Raw genomic sequence first — 25,629 nt, 5'->3', positions numbered from 1 at the left:
CCATAATGCACTTCGAGGATTTCATTTTGGGGTGACTAAAAGCATCACCCAGGATTCGAGCCCGGGGCTCTTCGATCAGCAGTCAAACGGTCTATCCACTCCTCTCCACACTCCTCCTTGCATGATCATGCTCTGTAATATTTTGCTCTATCAGTGAGTGTGGTGGCAGCATCGGGCCTAAAGGTCTAAGCCGCTTTCTCGTCCCGCGTAGAAATTCCTAATTCGACTAGATCAATTGTTATCGGAGATTAGACCTTTTCGAGTCATATAATGTCTAATTCAACTTCATCTGGTCTCATCATGAGTTAAATCAATTTTGATAAAAACTTGATAAGGTTTTATCTATTTAGATCATGAAATGAGCTAATTTCAAGCCCGATCATGGTCTAATTGGAAGTATCTTCAAGCATAAAATCTTTAATCTGATCCATTTTGATCAGACAACCTCATTTGGATTTTAACCCGGTTCTTTTCTTTATCTAATTTTTAGATAGTCGTTCTTGCTAAATCGTATTTTATCTTCTCACATTCATGTTCAGTTAATTGCCCTTTTTCCTTTTTTTAATTTGTTTATGGAAGTCCCCTGTGCGTAAGAAATTTCCGAAACAAGTTCCTCGCATTTTTTCCGGAAAACAACTCAGCTTATTCATTTTTAGAAGCGCTTCTCGTAATAAAAAACACTTATTCCTTTTTAATTTAAGTTACTCCTTTTATTTGCGACTTTTCGGCTTTTCTCTGCAAAATAATGTACCTTAGCTTGCAGAAATCCTTCGGTATTGTGTGTTCTAAGATTGATCATGAGGTTAGTCTTTGGGAAAACCTATACAACGGACATTGTGAGAAGAAACGAGTGAATAATTGTATGATGCTATAACTGATCTAATTGGAGTATACAGTTTGATAAAGTTCTGTCTCCTCCTTAATGTAGTCCACCGGTTTTGGAAGCTGTATCGGTCTTTGTGTTCATGACAAAGGGAGGGCTCCCCAAATGATGATTTTTTTGCGTTTAAGCTGTATGCCGCCTGTCGCTTTGAGATGTCGTGGTACTTCCTTGCTGTCTACCAGTGCTACCAAAATTCCATAATTTATTTAAGTGACCCGTTTTTTTTATTATCTTCTTCGTGTCCTCAGTTCTTCGTTGGCCCTCCCCTCCCACCCCGCAAAGGTAGGTATAATCTATATACGCTTCTGTTTCATGGTACTGAAGGATGTATCTCAAGATCTCCACTATTCAAGTAGCGTAACGCGTGATTCCGTCCGTTCCATTTAGAGGCGAGGGTTGGGGGGGAGGAGGAGGAGGAGGAGGAAAGGGACCATGCTGCAACCCGCATTGCTGGAATGTTTTGAGTGTTTTTTTTTTCTCTGGCAGTCAGGCGCATTGCGATGGCTAAATTCCCGTGAATGCCAACGAACGTGTTATTCTAATGTCATGGTCATCCGCGTGGAGCAGCAGCTTGCCAGATTATTATGCTCTCGTCAATTTTTTTTTATTTAGAAATTACTCTTCCCGACTGACGTGCTGTTTTATCCTAGTGAATATTTGAAGCCACGTGGACCCAACGTTAGTCTCCAACACAAACGGGACGTTCACTCTGACCCAAAATCGCGATTCATTAAAGAGATTCGGTACATTGACAAGTAAAGATTAGTTGCGACGAAGAAGAGACGTTCCCCATTATTGAGGCGCTTTCTCGTAAAGTCATGAAAGTTGCCGCCCGTGTTGTTTTTAGAAAACGATGACGTCATTGGAGTTCATTTGCTCGTTCTTGGAGATCCTCTTTTTGGGGAAGAAATCGCACGCTTAAGAGTGTGAACGTGGGAGAACCACGAGAGAATGTTGCACAAGGCAAAGAGGATACATACTGCAGTTGTCCACCATAAATGCGTTTTCACCCGCCGATAAGTTTTCAAAAGTGACCGCTCATGTCGCTGACGGGCCGAGAGATGCGAATGAATTTCGCGGATAAATAAGCTTTGAATAGGGTAGTTTCCTTCATCAAAGAAAACGAAATGTATTGATTGCGATTCGTTACCCACCGTTAGTGTATTCATAACATACAAGTTATTTTGTTTTAGAAATCTCAGTTTAGACGAATGGTCAATTTTAACCTCATTTGAAAAAGGCCAGATTGGCGCCCATGCGATGCCACTCCACGTGACGTCACAGGGACCTAGTTTCTATACGAGTAGATGGGAGTTTTACATTGTTTGAGATTACCAATGCATGCATGAGACACAGAGCTCAGGGAAACATCTCTTAATAATCACCTATTAAAACTGCCTAAGGTCGGAAAGTTTCCTTCGTTTGATAAAGTATTAATAATTCTTATTTAAGCCAAGCGCCAAGCGCTACCTGCTAGCCGGGTACTCGGCTACCTGCTAGCAGCCTGCATCGCAGCGGTACACATACCCTCGCCCCAAGGTCACCTCACACGGCGACAACTGGAACCACAATGACGTCACACGGACTTTTCCCAGAATTCCTACTTAGCCGTCGCGTTTTCGCGCGCTTGAAATTTTTCACTTTTCATTTAATCGCGAAAAATTGATATCGTCATTCAAAATCTAAGAGTGTGAAAGCGTACTCCAGGAGTAATTATCTTTCGATTTAGGCAATAAAAAAATAATAGGAAACCACCCTATTACGGCTAGTATTTGAAATTTATTTTCGTGATGATTTGATTGATCAAATTCACATCTTTTAAATTCTGTAATTCGCGATTGCAAGTACTCTGTCGTAGGGATGTGCGAGTAATCGGAAATTCGAGTCGAGTCGAGTAGCTGAAGGCAGGCGGCGAATATCATGAAACTCAAGTATTAATATTATATTTACAGTCTAAGTCGTTTCAATGCCTTGGATTGCGAGTTTCAGCTTGCTGTATACGTAGTACTTAACACTAAAGTAGTCGACGTGGGCGCCGAATACCATTTCATGAGCCGCGGCGGCCGACCGTCTTCCAACCCGCGGCTTATTGAGAGTAATTGGACTAGCCCGCTGCATCGCTTATACTTTTTTATGCGACATTTTTATACCCTAACCTTCTTTTTTTAATTCAAACGCCGAGAGAATAAGTAAAAAATTTAAGATTTCTATGAAAAAAAATGTAACTTCTAGGTTTTAGCGGACAACGCCGGTTTTCGAAGTTACAAGTAGTTCGATCTTCTAGCCTTTATGAGTACTACGTACCTCCGATGTTAATTTTATTTTATTCCTTTGTTTCGTTTAGTTTCCTTCTTGAAATTATAAAGCAAGATTTGCTAAGGTTGATTAAAGCAATTGAGAATTAAAGAAAAAATATTTGGTATACAAAGCTAAAACTAATTTCACCAGTTCGTTCGCTTCGTCCACTTAAATTCCATGAAGATTCGATATCCATGGAAATCGTTGATATAATTTTATATAATAATTCTCGAGGTTCCCAAATCTTGCAATTTTGGCAAGGAAATACTTATCGAGCCACACATGTCTGTAGCGAAAGGCAATTTTCAGCAGGTAGTAACATGAGACGTCAAAGCCTGAGCATGTCGAACAATTTTTTTTCTGCATGAGAATTTGAATGGATCAAATATTACATGATTCATTTACGTATATAATATTTATTACAATTACACAAATGCCTTTTCTGAGAGCTCTTCAGGGAAGTGTGAATACGTATATTAATTGAATTGAAGACACTTTACTAGAGGTAAATTCAGTTCAATTGTGCTTATGGAACTGTTTAAGAAACATTAATTTTCATTAATCTCATAGTTCTGACACGATTACCAGAAACGTTCCTCATTATATGTTCCTTTTTAGATCAAGCGAAGCATCCAGAACAGAAACTTCACGAGGGGATCGGGAGAATGAGAATGATATGTTGGATTGTGCATTGCTGGATTGCCTATTTTAGGAATTGCCATACTCGACTCGATACTCGCGAGTAGTTTTCAACTCGACTCGAGATTAAAAAGTGTTACTCGCACATCCCTACTCTTTCGAAAATATTGCGAATAAATGGACCGCTGGTCTGCATTCATCTCCGTACGTCCTGCGAACGTTTTTGAAAACTGATTGAAATGCGTAGAAAGCGGCAGCGCGAAAGGGAGCCGCCGCTACTGGACGGACTGCTTGGGCCTCCTCGAAAGAGATCTCTTTCTCATCATTCTCGTTGCACGAGGCCGAGGAGCAGCTGAGACAATCCATTCGGCAGGAGTGCGTGACGTCATCAACTCATCAGAGTGCAAAAAAGTGTTGGGGACGTCTATTTTTCGCCGCAAATAGCCCAAGAAGTGAAACGGAAACGCACGAGTCTCTCTATTTTTTTAGATTTTTTAATCTCAATTGACAATAAAAAACGAGTGTACCAACTTCTGAAATTTGTGATAAAACTATGTTGAATGGATGGAGGGGAATTATTTTTCTTGCTTTTCTGTAATTTTTTCCTATTTTCATTCAAAAAAGTATGCCATGTAAAATATGCAACAAAAACTTCATTCATTTTCTGAGAAACGCAGTTTTGTACCATTTCCTACAATCACCCTCTAATATGGATTCACTCTTTTCCAGCTACTTGTCGTATTGTGAAGCTACAACTTCCAAGTAGTTATGTCATTATTCCAAAAATCTTTGTAGTGTAGTTGATATTTATATTCTGCATGTTATTTTGGTGGCTAGGGTTCTCAAATGCAGCATATATTCCAGTCACCTATTTATGAGTGCACAGTAATAATTGGTGTGCATATATATGAGTGCATAGTAACAGGGGTGGATCCAGGATTTCTTTCTGGGGGGCGGGGGTACAAGCAAGGCTGTATGCAGGATTTTGTTCTGGGGGGGGGGGGCACAAGGATACCTCGTAATACAAAACGAACGCAATGATAATGGGACCGCATTGAAAATCTTGCATATTTTTAAGGGTCTGGGGGGGGCACATGCCCCCCCAACCCAAGATCCGCCTATGCATATTAATTCCAGCCCTAAGGAGTTGGGGTATGGTAATTAAAAAGAGAAATTTTGTCTATTTATGGAATGTAAGCAAATGCAGCTAAATGTTATGACCAGCAAAAATACTTGTTTAAATTCTCCATGTAGTCAGCCTGCTGTACTTGCAATAAGTTGGTTGCTTCAATACCCTAAAAGATACCCAATCTGTCATTTCTACCGTGTGATGCCAACTATTAAACATTGAATTTTTTTTTACAGAAATTAAGGACTATGCAATTAAGATCGGAATTGACCCAGAGACTGAGCCTCACCTCCTGCCCATTGCCTGCAAAGGACTCATGGAAGCTCTCCCTCCTGGCTGGAAACCTTGGTAATTTGTTTATTTTCTTCTCCTCCTTGTATTGTCAATATTGACCAGGAATGCCAGCTCATAAAAATGTTGGGGGTCTTGCCCTGGGAAATTTTATAAATAGTGAGTTTTAAAGTTTTTTCTTAGCATTTTAGAAGAGTCATATGATCAACATTAGAACCCTGGAAACTCGACTCTCGATAACTTGACACTCCGGGGAAAATCGACAAGCCTGACACATCTTTTCCTCCCCCCCCATAGCGAATTTGGAGGGGGCTCTGGCCCCCTCCGGCTGGCGCCTCAGATATTGACTCAAAAATCAGTGATGACATCACTTTTTGTTTTGTATAATTATGCTAAAAAATAAATTTGAATTCAGTAATTTAAGGTATGAAATACAGTTCCCTGTCTGAACAAAACTCCTTTGAAATTATGTATATGCCAGTGAAAGTTGTTCTGAATGTCAGTGCGATTACATTACATCAACAGTGTGCTAAAAGTCAACTTAAGTTCATGCTTGAGTTTGATTAGGGTTGCTTTACCCTAGTGCTCAGCTCGAGCAATGCTCAGGCTGCAGCAATTTTCCCAAGCATATTTCCACTGTGAATTTTTGGACTTAGCTTCTGCCATTCGTTTTGTGTGATCTGCTTCTACTTCCATATTGATTCCTTGCCAGAAAATTATGGATTACCCACCCTCCCATCATCTCTGGCATCAGAACCTTTCCAGTTGTTATTAAATGTAATATATAACGTAGAAATCAAACCCATGCACTAATTTATTATTTCTTCTTTGCACTAGTTATGATGAGGAATCACATGGATATTATTACTACAACACACGGACCGGTCTGTGTCAGTGGGAGCACCCTCTGGATGAGCACTTCAGGGATGCCGTGAAGAAGAGTCGATCTGAGTCAATTAGCTCTGCTGGTAAGAGTAGTACTGGCATTGTCCTCAATAGAAATAAGTAAGAAGGATTTCTAATTCATAATCATGTGCTGCAAATGTCACTTTTTTCCCCTTGCAGCGGATGAGGATTCAAAGACATCTGCTAAAGAAGATTTGAAGAGTTTTGAAGAAGCAGTTACGTCAGAGATTCTTCCAAAATCAATGGACTCAATCAAGCCTGGCCTTGTAAGTAAAGGCAAAGTTTCTTGCGGCAAGATAGTCTGTGAAAATTTGTTCCTATTTTATTTTATTGTTATTTTGGAGAATTTGTAGTCGTTGGGAAACGAAGGGGGCAGGCATGGATATAATTTGCCTAATCCAGTGCTTTTTATATGTACTTTATTATTTGAATTATTGCATCAGAATTATACCACATGATATTAATAATTATTGTAGTTTTATTTGTCCAATGATTAATGACAAGTAGTTACATGCTACAATTGATATAAGGCATGCCAAGCCAAAAATAAGAGAAAAAATACAGAATACAATCATATAATGCATAAAATATACCCATCAATTGAGTGAAACATCTTTGATTTCAAGTAGTTTAGTAATTCACCCTTAAATGAAGCCATATTTTTGTGAGTGTTAAGCTCAGTTGGGAGTTTGTTATCGAGCTGAATGCACTTCAAATGTGGCCCAGCACCTGCACTTCCCATGCATACATAGGAAATATGTGGCTAATCATTCTGCCTTGTTGAGTATTTATGAACATCATTGTTTCTAGTATAACCTGGTATGTTTCTTTGGTTATGCACTATAGGGTGGTGTGAAAAAACTCAAGTTAAAAATTTTGTGTGGCTATAGTGGGGAAAAGTTGTGATATGTTATTAGAAAAAAAAAAGAATCATTAAAACCAGATGTCATCTTCCGATCCCTCAAAGCACCGAAAAGAACGACAAAAATGAAAATAATACAAAATAATAGCGTTAAAAAATATGCATTTAATTTTCTTTTTTTATTACAGGAAAATAAAATTATTTTTGTCATTTTTTTAGGTGCTTTGCAGTATCAGAGGATGACGTCCGATTTTAATACATAATTCTTTTTTTGTGTTTCTTCTACTAATGTATCACAACTTTTCCGTGCTATAGCGACATGAAATTTGTAACTTGAGTTTTTTTGCACCACCCTATTGCGTATATAATATGCGTTCTAAAAATATGCAAAAGCCATTTTATTAATCTACAATAATGTTTGCTACGTATTGTGGAGGATGACTGTTGTAGACTTAGTAGTTTTTCCCTAGGTTGAGTTACAAAGTTCATTAAGTTGGCAAAACGGCTAATTTCATGGTGTGCGGAGTGATTTATTGCACTCGCGTGTTTGCATTTTTGAATTTTTCATAAAACAAAAAATAAATCAGAATTGAGAATAAAATTTCCTTAAAAATGACATATTATTCAATATTATAGTATTTAATGAAGTCCAGATATAAATTTGCAAATTACAGCGGCACATCATTATGACGCCGACAGTAGGAGATGGGCCGCTTTTCTCAATGGGACAAGGTTGGAAATGATCAGCAAAGTTGGAGGAAAATTGATAAAAGACTGATGTAGTCTTTCCTAATGCATTATTAACCCGAATTTGAGACAGAGACTGCTTTCTGAGTTTGTTTCTAGATGAACTCATAATTTTCCAGATTTTCCAAAATTTATTGTCAGTGCAAATGAACCTTTTATCACTGTGACAATATTTTGCTGACTTAAGCATTTAACGATAATGCTTTTCCTTTTCTATGAACATATTAATTCTTAGCTTTGCTATTAGTTTTGCTTTAGATGGCAAGGTTTTTTTTTGAATAAAATGAGACGTAATATTTATTTCATTAGTTAGCCAATGTTTACGCTTTGGAAACTTGGTCCCTTTCTGAAACTGTATGGAAAAGATTGATTATCCCATGGGTCAAGGATTTCTTACAAATTTTGCAAATTGTTTTCCTTTTATTACAAAATGAAAACTGCAAAGTCTTTTTGTGATGCCTGAAACAGTTTATAAGGTATTGTAATGCTGTAAAACTAAAGTATTATAAAAGCATCTTTGCATTAGTCGTTCTATCTTGGGAAATATGGAAGATAGAAAACTATGTGATGGCTCTGTGGTCTTAAAGAGAGAAAGATAATTTGTGGATTAGGTCATGAAATTTGAACTGCTTAATCGAGTTAATAACAAATTCAAAATTTCTTTGGATTTTGTGGAAGTCTGAAGTTGTGGCTACCCCAATGTTTTTCCTCATTTTTTGATGCTGTAATTACAACCCTACCCACTTGCCTTATCCTGCACCCATTTCATCATTTCTTTTGTGTTAAACAGCTATCCTTAAGGAGCATGCCTAAGCTTACATCTACTCTGTCGGCTTTGCCAGAAGAGAGACCTTCCTCTGCTCTGGTCAACGTGAAAAAGGAAAAGAATCTAATGAAGGTGCCTGAGAGACATCCAAAAGCTACAAAGAGGGCAGGGCTTGTCCTTAAAGGTACATGCTGCAGTTTTCCTGCTGGAGGGGATTCATCTTATACTGCACTTCCCTTATTTGTTGATCCAGAGTAAATGATTTTATTTATGTAAACCCCAAATTTAATAAATAGTATATGATGAAGATAAATTTTACTTATGGAATGGGTTTGATATATTCTCAACAAACTGCCTCATTTTGTTTAAATAGTGACCTTAGTTTCACCTGTGATGCAGTTGGCATTTTTTGGTGTACTGATTTTCTTTGGTGTGTGACCATGCCAGATTTCATGCACATTCATATAAGGCTGTGCATGGACTTAGTTTGTATTTATTAATTTTTTTCTCTGCTGCCCCCGTTTTGCTTACAACTGTACTTAATCATCCAACACCTCTCCCCTCCAATGTATCGTAGATGTATAGAAAGGAAGCTCCAAATATTTTTTATTAATTTTTTAGTTTTTATTTAGAGAGAATTTGGCAAATTGGGCAAAAGCAGCTCTACCGTGTACATATATTTTTAGAACTATCTATTCCAATCTGAATCAAAAATCTTTCTTTTTCAACCATCATCAAAAACCAGAAATTTTAATTGGTAAATTTCCAGCAAGGTTTTTGAGATGTGCCTTTGATCTTTTGACTATGCAAAAATATATTACCTTTTGTTTCGTTTTATGTACAAAGCTATTTGTCATTGAAGTACATTAGTATTGGAATTATTAAAAAAAAATATTTTGCGGTTAACACGAGGAAGTTTTTAACATCAATCTGAATTTTAATCTTTTAGTACTTTCCCCAGTCAGCACAAAAGATAGAATACCACATTTTTACCTATATTTTACACGTGCAGAATTATGATAAGAGATGGCAAACCTGTGTGTAAACATATAAACTATATATAAATTTAAGAGGTAAAATTGGAGAAATTTGGTGGTAAAATTTTGTCTTTTTCCTGGTAAAACCTCCCGATACGACATCAGAGCCATTTGTGGAGCTTGAAAAGAAACATGACGCGTCTGTCGGTGCTAATGTGAATTAACATTACATTGACTTATTGCGTTTTAGGAGTTATTACACGATAATGAACGAAATCGACATTGATATTGAAGAATAACTGTTTATTGAGCAATGAAAACTTACTAAATACACAAATACGACATCTATATGAGGAAATAACCACTTGGTGGAAGAGGAATACATAATTACAAAAATAAAACTTACCTTCAGGAGATGCTACATGAGACTCTTCGTGAAACCTACTCGTTGAAAGAGAAATGATTGAAACAAATGAAAGCTATGTTTTAAGTGGAATTGCCGATTTGATTTCTTTTAACATAGAAACAATGTTGGACTTGGAACTAATTTTCTTCCGTTGAGCACACGGTGGCAACATCTTCTACACCAAATGCCTTTGGGCATGATTATGAGGAAAAAAAAGTCACTCAAATGAGAATCAAATAAACAATGTGCTTTTCCAAATTTTTTTTCACCCCCAACGATGCAAACCAATGAAATCACTGTAAATATGTAAAGAGCTCTATACTTTAGCGGAGGATTATAGTTCCCAGGCTTGTTGTTTTTGCAGTTGGGTTTATGTTTCTCCTTCATTATTTATTTGTCCACTCGTAGCCAAAGTTATGGTCCACTTTTTGCGAATCACAATTGAGGATCCAATGTAGTTCATATAATTATTTTAGCAAAAATAGTTATTCTTATGAAAATTAGTATTCTTCTATATGTATTTAAGAAAATAATCCGGTAATTTTAAGTACTTTATTTCTGTTAATGACCTCAGCCTTTCATCGATAGCGTGTACATATATAATGTGACACTTTGTGAAATGAGATCGAAAATAATTTGAAAAATATCGCTACACTTTTTTTGTGGATATATTGAGCTTTATTTTTCTAATTTTAACTTTTCTTACGCACATACAATTGGGTAAATGCCTCATTATTATATTTTTTATACTTCCCTGCTGGCAATTCTGCATGTGAGTTATTAATAGGTAAAGGAAGGGTAAAATTGCCCAAAATTACTCTAATAATTTCCATCTGAATTATCTTTGTGCTGACTGGGTTTGATTGTTCAAAAAATTCATCCAATCTGACACAATATTGTAGTGATTTTTTAAAAAATCGTGAAATCTGTTTTACACTTCCCTTTCAATTTAAACCTCATTTCTTATTACGTATACATATAGTGCAAATATTGCGATATAACTTGAAATTCAAGAAAATTTACACACTCTAGCTTTCCTAATGTCCCAAGGGAAGACATTTTAAAATGTCCATTTTCCTCTTTTTTGCCAGAATGCCCACTCTCATTATTTTTACCATTTCTAATTGATATGGCTTTGTTTTCAGTAGGATTAATGTTTTCTCTTCTGTATCACAGCAACAGTGGGAGTATTGTCTGTAAATTTGGGAACACTCCCAGTAAAGGAAAACAATTGAGGAATGAATGTATATAGGTAATATGTACATGTATAAAATTCTTGTGTCGCACTTTTTTTGTTTTCAAATTCCTCCGAAATGGCTTAACCGATTTCTGTGAAATTTGGTGTGTATGTTCAGTAGGACTGAGAATATGTTGTTAACTATTTTTCATTTTTCTCCAGGGCCCATGAGGCCCTGGCCATGAGGCCCCTGAGGTCCCTGAGTTATTTCCATAAGAAATACATGTAAAGTTCGTTTATAATGCCTGCAGACCTTTTTCCTTTTGCATATTTAAATTAGTGATAATAGTCACAATAAGTTGAGACATATACCATTGGAAAGAGAAAAAAATGCGCATTTATATTCTTGCAATCGAATTTCGTTTTGCCCATCATTTACGGTGAATTTAGAAAAAAACGTCCAAAAAAAAGCTGAAATTTTAGCGTTTTTGGCTTACTGTCCCCTTGACGGCCATCAATGTCGTTTGAAATCTCTTTCTATCACCATAAATTATGAATGGCATGTTCCAACGAGATGTATCACTACCACGAATCCCTATATTATTCCGACAGGTTTGCCAATTGAATACAAACGGTTCAATTTCCAATTAGATTGGCATTCGCAATGACAAGTCTCAAGGCCAAACGATGTCTTTTTGTGGCTTAGAGGCACACTGTGTTCTTCATACGAATAATTGTGCGTAACATGTTCACGCGTGGGTTAACAATCCAGTTTGTTTGTTTTGGCTAATGATAGGTGTACTAAAAATATCCTACACTCCATTGAACTAATAGGCTGATAATATTTTCTTTTTAATAGTCATAATTTGTCATAGAGATGTAATTTGAAATTTATTGAGTATTAGCAGGTCACCCGGTGCTGCTCGGGAAGTATAGTAGGTGCCCAGAGAAGTGGGAAACTTGTAACTGGGAATTCATGGTCTCATGGCAGGATTTTTAGGTAAATGAACAAAGCAGGTCTGATGATGGTATACATATATAACTGCAAACAATGGAAACAATGATTTCTGAAGTTGCATGATGTGACGTAACTAATGGTAATGAAATAAGGACACAAAGGATGTGTCGGACAAAACCAATAGTAGCACTGCGTGATTTGGAAGCATAAGATTCACCTACGAACTGACTTTGGTTGACAAACACACATCGCCTTTTATATGTATGAAAGATAATAAAAGTACATCGAATTTAAAAAAAATATATGTTTACTGTTTTGTATAGGTCAATATAATTTACAGCATATTCCTCTTTCAGTCATATACCACATACCCACACACAATAAGTTAGTAATTTTTTATTTGACCACCAAAATATTCACTAGAAATAATTTATATGGCAAAACAACGTTTGCCAGATCAGCTAGTAACATTATATAGGACTTAGGAACAACTTAGAATAAAATGTAACCAGTGCTAGTTGTCAACAAGTAGTGAACAACTCCTTGGCTACTATTTTCTCAAACATGGATACCAATTGTTATAACTACTGAAAATCAACAAACCTGTTTGCAGAGACTTATCAAAATTTCTATGCCAACCTTTTTTCTAAACAATGAAACAGGTGGCATATCCCTGCAACTCTTCTGAGAATGCATTTGATATCCTTTACTCTTTTAGCAAATGTATTTTGTTAAACCTGGTACTTGTAGACTTATTTAATAAACAAATTGTATTTCATGATTTCACTCAAAAGATTCTCTTGTCATCAGTGAGGAAATGTGAGCTGACTATAATTTCATGAGACTTTACATGCATGGATTCCAGAGGTGGTGGCATTCTACTTATTTCAATAACTCTAATGAAATTCAGTTTTTTGTTTCTCTGGTCTTCTTTCTGCTGCAATATGTTTTGATACTTGATTTGCTGTTAATTTTTTTAGGTGGCGGCATGGATTTCCTTCGTAGGAGTCCATCCACTTCACCTCCAGAAGAGGGTGCCAAAGCTGTTGGGTTGACTCCGACTCCAACTGCGGCTCCAACTGCGACTCCAACTGCGACTCCGGTAACAGTGGTCGTCACTGGTCCTGCAACTGGAGAAGAAGAAAACTACCCGAAGAGTATACTACGGGATAAGTCACCCACTAAACCTTGGGATACGGAGCCTCGAGATTCTGGTAACCGTGAGGAAAACTTGTGTAGACAGTGGTGGCATATTTTTATTAAATATTAGTCAGCATGGTAATTATTAAGTTGCTCAGCTAATTCAAAGATTCTTCCGTGATGCCAACATTAAAGTAAATGTAATCCGAGTACTACAAGGCAGCTGTGCAGTGGCCAAAAGTATAGGTCAACATTGTAACTCCCAACTTCTTAATTATTTCATATCTATAAGGATAAATGGAAAAAAGTAAATAATGCCTTAAAATATAGATTCTTTTCAAATGGAGATACAGTAGATTCCGGTTAATTGGGACGTATCGGGACTTGTGCACTTTGTCCCAATTAACCGACTGCCCCAATTAGGTGAACTATCCTGTATATGGGCCTAAACAAATGTTAAAATGATAGAAAGAAGACTAAAGAATGTTTATAATGCAATATAATTTTATTAAACTATTAATTTTATCAATAAATTAGTGAGTTTTGTTGATTTATTATAATTTTAAAAAATTATAACAATTTAGTTAAAAATATTTTTCGCAGCCTCGGGCGACGCTGAACGAATGTCTTTTACTAAGTCCTATTAAAGAAAATTCCTATCCTCTTGCGGATAGTAAAACAACAAGAGCTTTCAAAATAGGGCAAGAATAGGAACATATGTGAAAAATAAGAGTAAATCAAAGGAGGAAAATATAAAAAATAGAATTTTGAAAACAAAAAATTTTGATTTCGTCGTAAGTATAGAGTCTATGTTGCCGACTCATGGCCCGATAAAGTGGCATGCTGTCCCAATTAAGCGGAGAATACTCTGGGATATTCCTCTATTGGGTTCTGTTCTTCCAAGATCAGCCCCAATGGGGTGTTCTCATAAAATTAAAAAGGTAATTTTTTCAACATGTCTTGTTAAGAAATTTAAAGCTACAGAGCTTCAAAGTTTGCAAAAATAGCTAAATTCTTTCGCGCTACAAAAATGTCCTGTGACGTCAGAATGTGAGTAAACAGATTCGTTCCATGGAAATAACAAAACAGTAACGATGATAACAAACATCTACGATGATACTGAATCATTAATTGAAGGATGTGTCTAAAACAGTTGTAAATAGTGAAAAGTTTTTATTGTGCGTGTATTGCGCAAAGGCTGACTCCAACTTCGTATAGACGCATTCTGTGAACATTCTGAAGGTAGATTAATTCAGGGTCAATTATTTCTTCTCCAATAATGAAGATTTCTCAGTGCGGAGTTGAGAAGCCACGAAATTGAAATGCAACATAAATTAAATCAACAATCTCATTCACTAGTAATCTATAGCTTGGTTTGTATTTCATTTAACTACTGTCATTTACTCGTTGCTTTTAATGTGTACTTGGTGCAATACTGGAATACGTGAAGTTAACGTTTTGGAGAAATACAATGGATCACATTTTACGCCGATATACCTAGCATTCCTAAGGTCTGAAAGAGGTGATGGAAGGTAAGGTGGAAGATATGGTGTTTCATCAGTTTGTTAGGTTCAAGTGTTAATAAATTTGAGCATTTGCACTTTTGGGGATAAGGTGACACCAGAACATAAAGTGAGAACAATAATCTTATACTGTGGAAATTGCCATAGATGAGGAGGATGAGAAAGTAATAAGCGCTATTTATCAAGACTGTGCTGCATCTTCCAGTATGCATACATTCTTTAAACCTATCAATTATTCAGGATATACATTTCACATGACTGATGGTGAAATTAACATATAATGCTAATAATGCATATATATATATATGCTATGAAAAAAATAAATTGTACTGAGATACATGGGTTTTTCTAAAACTGGTGCAAATAGTCTTCTGGCACCACGCAAACGTATTGTTTACTTGACTCTGACGTCACGCTCAGCCAACATGGCGATGGGCCGTTTGGAGGGCAAGATTCAAAGACAATTTTCAAATTCGAATTTTACAAATTTATAATACGCAGGTTAGAGAAGAACTGCTTTCACTTTAATTTTCAGCCCGAAGGATATTTTTTTATCGCATAATCATCTATTTTCAGTGGAATTCCCCATTAAGCGGCTGCCCCAAGTAACCGGTGGACCCATTAAACGGAATCAACTGTACCTTTCTTTGCAGTGTCAAATTTAATGGATGTAATTGTCAAATTCAAATTCGAAAAAAAAGTGTGTAGACTCACTGCTAAAGGTCAAACAATGCTGTTGTGAGAAACGCCCAGGTAGTGATCTTTCCAGATCACTGGGAGGGGATCCCACTGAGTGGTGTGTTTTCAATTTCAGTCTTGAGCACTGGAACAAGGAATCACTCCTTCTGGCCCTTACTATGGGGAACTGTAGAGCATTAGAGCTAGGATGGGGTTGAGTACCTTTTGATCACAAGGGAATAAGCCAACATAATATCGCATGACTATTATGGATTTCCAGGGTTCTCAAGAGTTATTTACTTTTTTACATCCACCATTGCTCCGGTATTCTCATTTGTGCATGGAGACTTGCAAATATTTGTGTAGTTGCCCATAGAAGGAGAATAGGAGGAGAAGAAGTAAGAACTGTTTCCTAGTGCTTATGTCATGTCGGTGTTAATGAATTGGCAATGGTGCTCCATTGTTGGAGGAGATAGCATTTTGTCAGCATTGGATGGAGGCCTAGGGGTGGGCCCTTGGAGGATACGACCACGAGGGCTGAGATCCAAACTCATTCGCCCAGTCATCAGTCATCCTAGGGAGGGGGGGAGAGGAAGGAGAAAAAAGGAACTGAGCCACTGAGTGAGTCCTGTAGAGCATTAGAGCTCTACAGGACTCACTCAGAGATGATGCCTCATGGGTCAAGGATAGGGAGGGGTTAAGATCAAAGAATCCTGCACTGACATTAGGGTGATGAGGGCTAACATTGCCTGAACCATAATTTGATGTACCTACCAACAGAAGGGATAGATTTTTCTAGGAGGAAGAAAAATCCTATGATACGAGGGTGACTTTTTGAATTTCCCTCCTAGTTATTATAAAAACAACAATTATTGCGTTAGTTACCATCTGTTAATAATAAACAGCAGTGAAATTTTGAGCTAGTACCATCATTTAGTTTGCATTTGACAGCCATTGAAAGCAGACAACCTTGTGAATTTTAACAATAACAGAAAAAATTGAATTTTACATTCTAACTAAACATTACTTTTTGAGTGAAAAAACTGTCAGTGAAACCAAGGAAAGACTTTGTAAATATGTACTAGGGAAACTCTGCACCATCAATTTCAATGGTGAAGAAGAGGTACACTGTATTCTGTTGTGGTCGAATCAGCACAGTTGATGTCGAACTTTCAAGATGCCCGAAAGAGGTTGTCATGCTAGAAATCGTGGATAAAATCCATGGAATGATACTGAGCGAATGAACAATGAGTTTTTGAGATGACTGATGATGTTGGCATTTTAAATGAATATTTGGATATGAAAAAACTATCTGCACGATGGGTGCCATGATTTCTTGCACTCGAGCATAAGCACAACCGTATGACTACTTCAAAGGAGTGTTTGGCGATTTTAAGTTGCAATCTGAGCAAGTTTTTGCACTGTTTCTTAACTATGGATGAAACATAGAACTATAACAACACGCCAGAACCAAAGAGCAATGAAGACCATTGGTTTCTGTGGGTGAACGTGCACCAAAGATGGCTAAGGTGGCCAGTCTGCCAAAAAGGACATGGTCATAGATTTCTGGGATGCACGCGGTGTCATTCTCATAGAATACCTTAAAAAGGGTAAAATGATCACCAGAGAATATTATTCTGAACTTTTGGGCAGATTCAATATCAATTTGAAGGAGAAACGACTGTATTTGAAGAAGGAAAAAGTTCTGCTTCATCAAGACAATACAAGAGTGCACACGGGTGTAATCATCGTGGCAAAAATGTATGAATTAGGCTATGAACTGCTACCTCACCCTGCATATTCTACAGATTTAGTTCCCTGTGACTACTTTCTGTTTCGAAATATGAAGAAATAGCTAAACAGTGAGAGATTTGGGTCGAACCAAGAGGTTATCACTGAAACGAATGCTTATTTTGAGTGCCTTGACAAAAGCTATTAATTAGGAGGAAAAAAATATTTGGAAAAACGTTAGACTAACTGTATCAAGCTAAAAGGAGGCTATGTAGAAATAAAACACTTTCTTGCTGAAAAAATATATTATATTCAAAAAGTAGCTGACTTCTTAAACTACCCTCGTACTACCATACAAAGCATTTTGTCGGCAATGAAAGTGGAGTATTGAATTCCCCCTTATTGCAAGGATAGCACTCACTCTATTTTGTAATGATTCTGCTGGAATTTAATGAAATGCAGGCCTCTTTTGAAGGTGTTTGGTCTTTGCCTTCAGTGATAAAATTGAACTAGTAAATTTTTTACTTCCTTTAACACATACATATTTGGACTTAAGTGTTACATATATATGTATACATACATATTTCCATTTTGGGAATGACTCTTTCATGATTATTATCTTTACTTGAGTAGAAAAATGGCAAAAGGCATCTGCATAGAACCTACAGTTGAAAATATATCCTCCTGTCATAAACTTTGGGTGGATGCTGAAGTTTTAGCAAGTTATCAAATATATTTACTTTTTTTGGCACGAGTCAAGGCAAGGGATGAAAGGTCGAAGTTAGTATCATAGTGGTTGAAAGATGAGGCCATTGACAACTTTAAATAATGCATACTTCTGTACTGGAATTCAATGTTTCCTACTTTCGTGGCAAGTGATAAGTTGCCAAATAAAATTCATCAATGGGTATCAATCACAAAATAATTTATTTGTAGAAATAAAATTTTTGGAAGCTAAGGACTGGTATAAAAAAGTGGAGCTGTCACATGAACCCATATCCATATAAAATGGTATCGTGTATGTACAACCTAACTCTCATATAATAAAATTTACCTGAAAGTGTGCTAATTAGCAAATTATGAAAACTATTCTTTGAGAAATGATGGCTATCTTGAGTATGTATTTGCTTGGAAATTTATCAATGAATTGTTATAAGTTATAGAATAAAGATTTTATCATTGGAGAAGTGAATTAAAATAATTATTTTCATTTTTGCTGTTTTGTATTTATGATGGAGTTGGCTCTTTAAGAAATATGGTTTTATGATAACTTTGCATTTTACAACAACACTTAAGCTAGTGGTGTTTTTTCTTTAACAGAAGAAGATAAAAGCCCATGGAGGAAGCATGAACTTGAGGAAGAGAGAAAAAGTGTGAGGTTTAAACTGGAAGAAGAGCTGTTGGTTAATTTCCACCAACCAAGCAATGTGAGTCATATATGCATGTGAATAATTGATATTCTACTGATAACATACATATACCTATCTGCATCTACAAGATACCATGCAAGCCAAGACCAGGGTGTGTGGCATGGGGTGACCATACAACAGGCATGCAATGCTCATCCTGACCTTAATCAGGCACATGCTCACTTGTCTTGCTTGTAATTAAAATTAAATACACCCATGTCTCGTATAGCGCAAGGGATGCGTTTCTTGGGGTCTTTGCGCTATACGAATTTGCGTTATACGAGAGCGTTTATACATTGGGAGGATAGGGATGCGTTCCTGGTAGCATAGGTCTTGGGTATTGAATTTCCTCTAAAACATCTATATTCCCATAAAAAGCCTTAGAAAACATTATTTATATAAATGTTTATAGTTTAAAACATCTTTAAAGATAGTATGCACGCATTCAAAGACTTTTATTCACGTTAAAAAAAATTCTTACGTGCTTTTGAAATACCCTCCTGTCGTGCGGGTGGGCTAACATCTGCTATCTCAGGGGATCGTAATGCGTTACCGGCAGTTGACGATTTTTCAAACTTATCTAAAAACAACTATTGTGTCACCCAGGCCCTTTTGTAGCTCATCGAAATGACAGGAAAATGCTACTTTGAATGCCATTTCATAGCTAGCGGAGTTAATGAATGATAAATCATTTTAATTTGAAGTCCTCCGAGTCATCAGCAGCTACGTGAAACAGTCTTTAAATGCCTTGAAACCTGACCCAGGTTTTCCTTCCCTGAAAATGAATGAACGAGATTGCATTCTTTTCCAAAACAATATCGTCTCGTCAACACTAAAAACTGGTTGAGGGGGAAAGGAGCCACTTTCAATCACAGCTTGGAGTTCATCAGGAAATGTTGTGGTTACTGCGCTATCAACACTTGCAGATTCACCTGATATCGCCGCACTGAAAATACCTGCTTGCCGTTTAAATTCTGGAACCAACCGGAGCTTTCACTAAATGTCTCGGAGCGATTACCACTCGTCTTTTTGTACTGATTCACTATGAACTTTCCGTATGTGTAGACCGCTTGGTTGAAGTTGGTGCGGATGAGGTCACTGATGTTTTAACTTCGTCTTTATTCAGAATAAGGCATCGTGCGTTTAAACTTCCGCGCAATATCTCTTTGACGCTCTCCATTTTCAAAGAAATTGACCTCTTTCAATTCCTCTTCTAGGTTTATAGTTTTTCTTGATAAATTCATGATTTTTCTACACGCATTCCTATTTTTTGCCATAATCTCTTGGTTTTTACTCTGTATGGCTCTATCGAAATCACCTTCCACTGCTGAACTGTATTCCTGAGATGCAGAAGGCCTAAGACTGCGGGGAGGGAACGAAGCCATTGTGTTTGAGACTCTATAGCGGACCCTTTTATGTGTTGATACTATTCATGCGCCACTCGGCCACCGCTCCATTTCTCCCCCGTGAATACCGATGACCTTGAAGGCTTTAGCGTAGACGGCGTGGACCCTCTACCTGGAAGTCAATCGCCCGATAACCTATGACGGCAAAAATACGTCTCAAACCGTATTGCTGAAAAAAAAATCATTTCCACTAGCCCCACGCTTAATTAACGATCTAAAAAATAGATTTCGATTAATATATAAACAAAAAAGAAGATTTGAGGCAAGCAATAATATTAATATGCGTAAAATGATAGAAATTTCGTGTGTACTTAGCGCAAGTTCACGTTTTATCACGAGAGCGTTTAAGATTTTTGATTAGGCTACACTGCGTTGCCATGTTTCCCCGAGGAACGAATTTGCGCTATATCGAAATTGCGCTAATCAAAATTGCGCTATACGAGACATGGGTGTATTAACTTGTTGCCGTTTGATGAAAATATAGACTTTAAAATATATTGTCACGACTGAGCCGTGAAAGTTGGCCACCACGGTGAGAGAATATGACTCTAACAACTACACCAATTGACCCATGTGATGGAGAGCGAGCTGTTTTGGAATTACATATGGCATGTTAAAGCACGCCATGCAAGTTAATTAATTATAGCCAAACTAAGGCCCTTTCAATAGAATCACTGGCAGTTCTGAGATGGGTTTGCCATTAAAAATATGGCATTTTAAAAGGCGTAGTAAGGTACCTGGTCTCCCCTCGTTAAATCTACCAGTTCTGCTGTCTATTTCCCCTATCTTATCCTTGTGGTAATTTCTACCACAGTAATTAGGCTCAGTAAAAATTTATGGGCATCAGGAAAAAGTACATACATATTCTACTTGAAATGTCTGCTAAAGAGTTAATCTAAATTCTCAATTAATTCAGTTACACTACTATGTTTAGCATAGCAATTTTTAGCAAACCTTGCCGCTCGCCTCTATATTCTATGTGCATATATTCAAAACCATTCCTTTTTCGTATGGGTCCTATACACTAGCGGCATACTCTAAATAGGGTCTAAGGAGAGAATAATAACATCTTTCTTGTACTATTTCATCGCATTTTCATAGAATTCTTTGAATAAATCCTTATTCACAATTTTTCCTGCCCACAAATTTCCTGAGTGTGGTTTCCCCAGAATAAGTCCTGGGGAAAAGTAACTCCAAAATACTTTACCAACTCTACAACTTTGTTTGATTAATTGACTATGTTTCATTGGGAAAGTCTTTCTTTTTCCAAAAATGTATTACTACACATTTGTGATGATGTTTTTCTGGGTTTCAGAATGATGATGCAGAAGATGTTGATGAAGCAGATGGAGCTGTGGGAATATCTTCTGACTGGAATTCCGATGATGAGATTCGAGAGGAAGAGGAAATGATAGCCAAAATGAAAGCACTGGGTAAATTTTGCAACTGATTTAATTTGCTTAATTTTAAAACATTCATCTTGGTTCTAAGGAGATGTTTGGGTTTTTATAAAATCCATTTGCAAGGTTTCCTAGGTTTTCCATTTGCTTTGGGCTCTTGCGATATGTTGTGTATGACGGATTGCATCCAATATTAATATGTATTTGGAAAACTGCAAAATGCTTATTCACTCACTCATCTACACAAAAAGTCTCGGTATTGTCTGGAAGGTTTAAGATTTTCAGAGGGTCTTAGTGTAAAGCCCATAAATTAGGAAGTAGGATATGTCAGGGAAAACACTTCCTCAGTACTTGTAAACCTTGGCTCTGTGGAATCTGACCTTTGAATGGATTTGAGGACTTTAAATGCAGAGGTGTACTTGAAGTGAATTGTTGGGCCTTGCCTGAGGGCAAGGTGCTAGGTTTAGAGACAAAATTGAGGGAAGATGAAAAAGTGCATGGAATTTTCATGAATAAATTTAGGTAAAATGCTTCAAATGAATTGAGCACTAGTAATCTAATGAGCTAGCGTGACTGGGTACACTCAGGGCAGGCAAGGTGTAGATAGTCTTTGACTTGCATGGTGAAAAGAGGAAGATAATGCATTGTGTTTGTATTCCCCTCGTCACAATTTTACAGTGATGTCATTAGAAAGGATGAAAGAAATGCTACTAAAATTTAGTGATTTCAGCTCCACAAATTTCTTTAGCATCGAACTGATGTATGATTTATAAAAACGTTAACCATAAGCATGTCCACTTAACCCATCAGCGGCCAACGTTTTTTTAAATCATACATCATTCATTTTTATCAAATGTGATACATATGACCAATGAAGAATGCTCCTAAATTTTTATAGCGAAATATTTTGTAGAACCATGCCGGTGCCATATGGTTCTAAGAAACATGGGCGTTAGCAGGATCTCTTCGCTGCTAAAGGCATTTTGGGAAGAACCAAACACCGTCAACTATGACAATATCTCTATTTTATTTATTTATTATAAGTTAGATTTTGAATCTAAAGTAGTAAACCATTCAACACAAAGACCAATGTTACATTTCTTACTCTCGTTCTTGTTTGAGACATGAAATAATCCCCGGCACATTTTGTCCTATTCCCCTTTTGAGCAGAAATAACAAGGTGGTTTATGCCATGGTGTAGTGTAATATTTGCTGCAAGGCATCCTCATCCGTTGTCCCTGATGTGAGTGAGTTCCGTACTTAACTAGGTACACTTGAACAACAAGCCTCCATACCTCTAGTTGCGATATGTCCACTCCTCCAAATCCAAGTGTTGTGTTCACAGACTCCCAAAAATCATATAAAAATTGGCCACTACCATTTCTCACGGTGCTTGCCCACTCTGTTTTTTCTGCATGTTTTTAATCTTTATAACTTAATTTTGCTTCTCCGTCTGGAAGCATATTCAAGAGATGGACACCTTCCACTCAATCTTATGCAGAAGCATCAGTATTCATTGTACCATTTTGTATTTTTTTTTATCTTGGGCAGAAGAAGATAGAATAGTTGGGCCTATGCTTGAGCCAGGAAGTTCTTCCAAATCCAGCACAGATTATATCCTCCAACCGAATTAATTTTTTTTGAGACAGGACCTGTGTTTAGCTGAACGGTGAAGGAAATATGAAACATTGTACCATAGGACACCTCTCCTCTCTGGCAAAGTTTGACTAAACACATGCTTTGATGAAGATGGTAGAATGTCTGCAAAATATTCAGATATTTCATGCCTCAGATTGTGGCAGACATTCACAGATTCAGATTTACTGGTACTGGTTCATACATGTGTGTTAGTGTTATTCATGAAGAAAGGGATTATGGAGGCAATTGATTATACACACATATTCGAGAATGAGATGAAAGGTACATCTTGTATTAACTTTTTAAACAGATACTCAGTTGACAATATGATCTGAATGGTAATACATCAACTGTACTTTTAACTACTCTTCTGTTTATCATATTTTCCTTTATTATTTTTTCCATAGCTGCAAAGGAAACCACCACTATTCAGGAAGAAAGTGAAGAAGAGGAGGAGGATGAAGACATTGCAGCTCCACCCAAACCAAAAACATTGGTTGTGAATCTCTCTGAAAAGGTGTGGTCTGATAGTGGAATAGAGGTTTCTCCGAAAGATCTAATTGAATCAAGTCAAGAAAAGGAAGCCAGTTTAACTGCTGAAGCAGTCAAAGATCTAGGCGATAAAGAGTCTTCACCATCTGAGGAAGAAGCTGATACATTGAATAAGGAGAAAGAGAAGTAATTTAATTGATATACAACATGCTTTTTCGCCTGTGAAAATGATATTTTATTAATATAATTTGTGAAATATTTGTATTTGATTATTCCAAAGTATAAAATTATTCTACTCTTAATTTTGTTTTCTTTTAAAAATAGATTGCAGCAGGAAATGAAGGATGCTATCAAGATTGAGACTGAAATTGCTAAGAAAGAGCACCAAGAAAGAATTAAGAAATTGAAAGAAGAACACGTAAGATCTCTTTCTCTTTTTTTGCACTCATTCATTTTCCAATAATGTTCATAAACTTAAGGTTACCCTTCAATGTTAAAGAGAAATTTGATTAAAATGTCTTGCAAGATTGTTTTTGAGTGGATGAGTCAGTGGGGATCATTTAGGAAATAGGATGAACAATACTGAGCAATACAGTGTAACCACTATTTTATACTCTTTTATTATATACTTTGAATAATTTTATGCACATTTTATCAGGTCTCCACAAATCTTTTATAGTGTATATATTCCTCTGTTTTATAGTTTCTAAGAATTGAGACATTTTTAGGGCTGACCCTTCAATAGTTTAAAATTGTACATGACAGCTGTTGAAAACCCATCCAAAGTCTTGAGAAAATACAATCAAATCTGCATGTTTTCTTTTTGCAGGCTTGCATTTCTCAGATCATAGGAGGAAATTAAAATAATTCAGGTGTGATTTCTGTTTCTCATTTTTTTAGGGGCGAATCTTGCAGAAAATCAAGCGTGAATTGCTGGAGGAGGAGGAGAATCATAAATTGACGCTCACTTTTGATATGAAAAAGAGATTAGATGCGTTTGAGCTGTCCATCAAAGAAGAGGAAGAGGAGAGAGAGAAGGAGATTCGCAACGCATTCAACAATTCGTTGAAGGAATTGGAGGAAGAGTTGGCCAATCAGAAGGCCGAGAATGCACAAAGACTAGGAGCAGAGAGGGACAGTCTGCAGAAATCCTTCTCTTTGGAAATGGAGGAAATGCTTGCGAAGGAAAGGGAATCCAACAAAAATCTCTTAAGTCAAAGACTGCAAAGCCTGAAGGAAGAAATGAGTGAACAAGCAAACAAGGAAGTAGAAGATTTGAAGGCACAGCTCTCAATTGAATCCAAGACACGTCTGAAAACAGTGGAGAATGAGTTTAAAAAGGTATCTTATTATTTGCTCTTTTTATAATTTTATTTTTCTGTGTTCATTTTCAATTTTTATTTTCCTCATATATTTTGATGCATTTTAGGATGAAGACTATTGCAAATTAAATATTTTTTTTTCATTATTAATCATTATTTTTATTTATCAATTTTGCAAATAACTCTGCCAGTTTTATCTCAGAAGCTATTCACATCTTCATGGATTATTTATGCATAGTATTATTTAATTAAATTTCAAATTATTGAAATAACTGAGCATTTCATATTCATGTACCTGTAATAAATTTACTGTGATATTTGCTGAATATTTCTACTGCAGTAGACCCTCGTTAATACAAACAATGTTTTTACGAAGCAATTTGTTGGTCACGACGAAAAGGCCAATCCAATTTATGGTAAAAGATACGATATTATGAAATTTTTGTTATTACAAAGTTATGAATGTCTGCCCCGGTCCTGGCAGTTAGAAAAAGAACTTTATTATGATGTTCCACGAATAAGCAACGGCATTTAGGAGGATATATATATATATATCGCCGGCCTCAGTGGCGGCGGGGTATAGTCCTCGCCTGCCAAACAAGAGGTCGCGGGTTCGAGTCCCGCCTGGGTAAGTTACCCCTATCCAGGGCATGGTTGTTTGTTACGTGCAATTGTTGACTTTGTTGAATACCACGATATAAAATGGCCTGTGAGAGCTGTATTCGGTGGATTGGGAATATATGCTACGCTACATTATAATCAGTGGACTACATTAAGTTCTCTTGTGCACTGTCCATAGACCATCAATTATGTGTCTTTCTTCAGTAGGAGATATGTACTTCAGTATGTAC

General features: G+C 36.7%; 1 protein-coding gene across 4 annotated transcripts in view; it reads left to right on the top strand.

The window, feature by feature from the left end:
- Nucleotides 1-25,629, top strand: part of LOC124153385 (centrosomal protein of 164 kDa-like) — a 92,359-nt gene that overhangs the window by 31,873 nt on the left and 34,857 nt on the right. For 3 of the 4 annotated variants that reach the window (XM_046526504.1, XM_046526506.1, XM_046526505.1), the window contains exons 2-11: nt 5,186-5,297; nt 6,078-6,208; nt 6,306-6,412; nt 8,546-8,705; nt 13,020-13,253; nt 18,432-18,538; nt 21,242-21,359; nt 23,372-23,642; nt 23,781-23,874; nt 24,357-24,797. In XM_046526504.1, coding sequence (XP_046382460.1) covers nt 5,186-5,297; nt 6,078-6,208; nt 6,306-6,412; nt 8,546-8,705; nt 13,020-13,253; nt 18,432-18,538; nt 21,242-21,359; nt 23,372-23,642; nt 23,781-23,874; nt 24,357-24,797 — 1,775 coding nt within the window. Of the gene's footprint in view, nt 1-5,185; nt 5,298-6,077; nt 6,209-6,305; nt 6,413-8,545; nt 8,706-12,693; nt 12,907-13,019; nt 13,254-18,431; nt 18,539-21,241; nt 21,360-23,371; nt 23,643-23,780; nt 23,875-24,356; nt 24,798-25,629 lie in introns of those variants that run through there. The other variant, XM_046526507.1, reaches the window with a different exon arrangement.

Source organism: Ischnura elegans, chromosome 2 (assembly GCF_921293095.1).
Source record: "Ischnura elegans chromosome 2, ioIscEleg1.1, whole genome shotgun sequence".
Classification (NCBI taxonomy): domain Eukaryota; kingdom Metazoa; phylum Arthropoda; class Insecta; order Odonata; family Coenagrionidae; genus Ischnura; species Ischnura elegans.
Note: the sequence above shows the minus strand (reverse complement) of the source record. Positions and strands in the feature narration are given on the sequence as shown.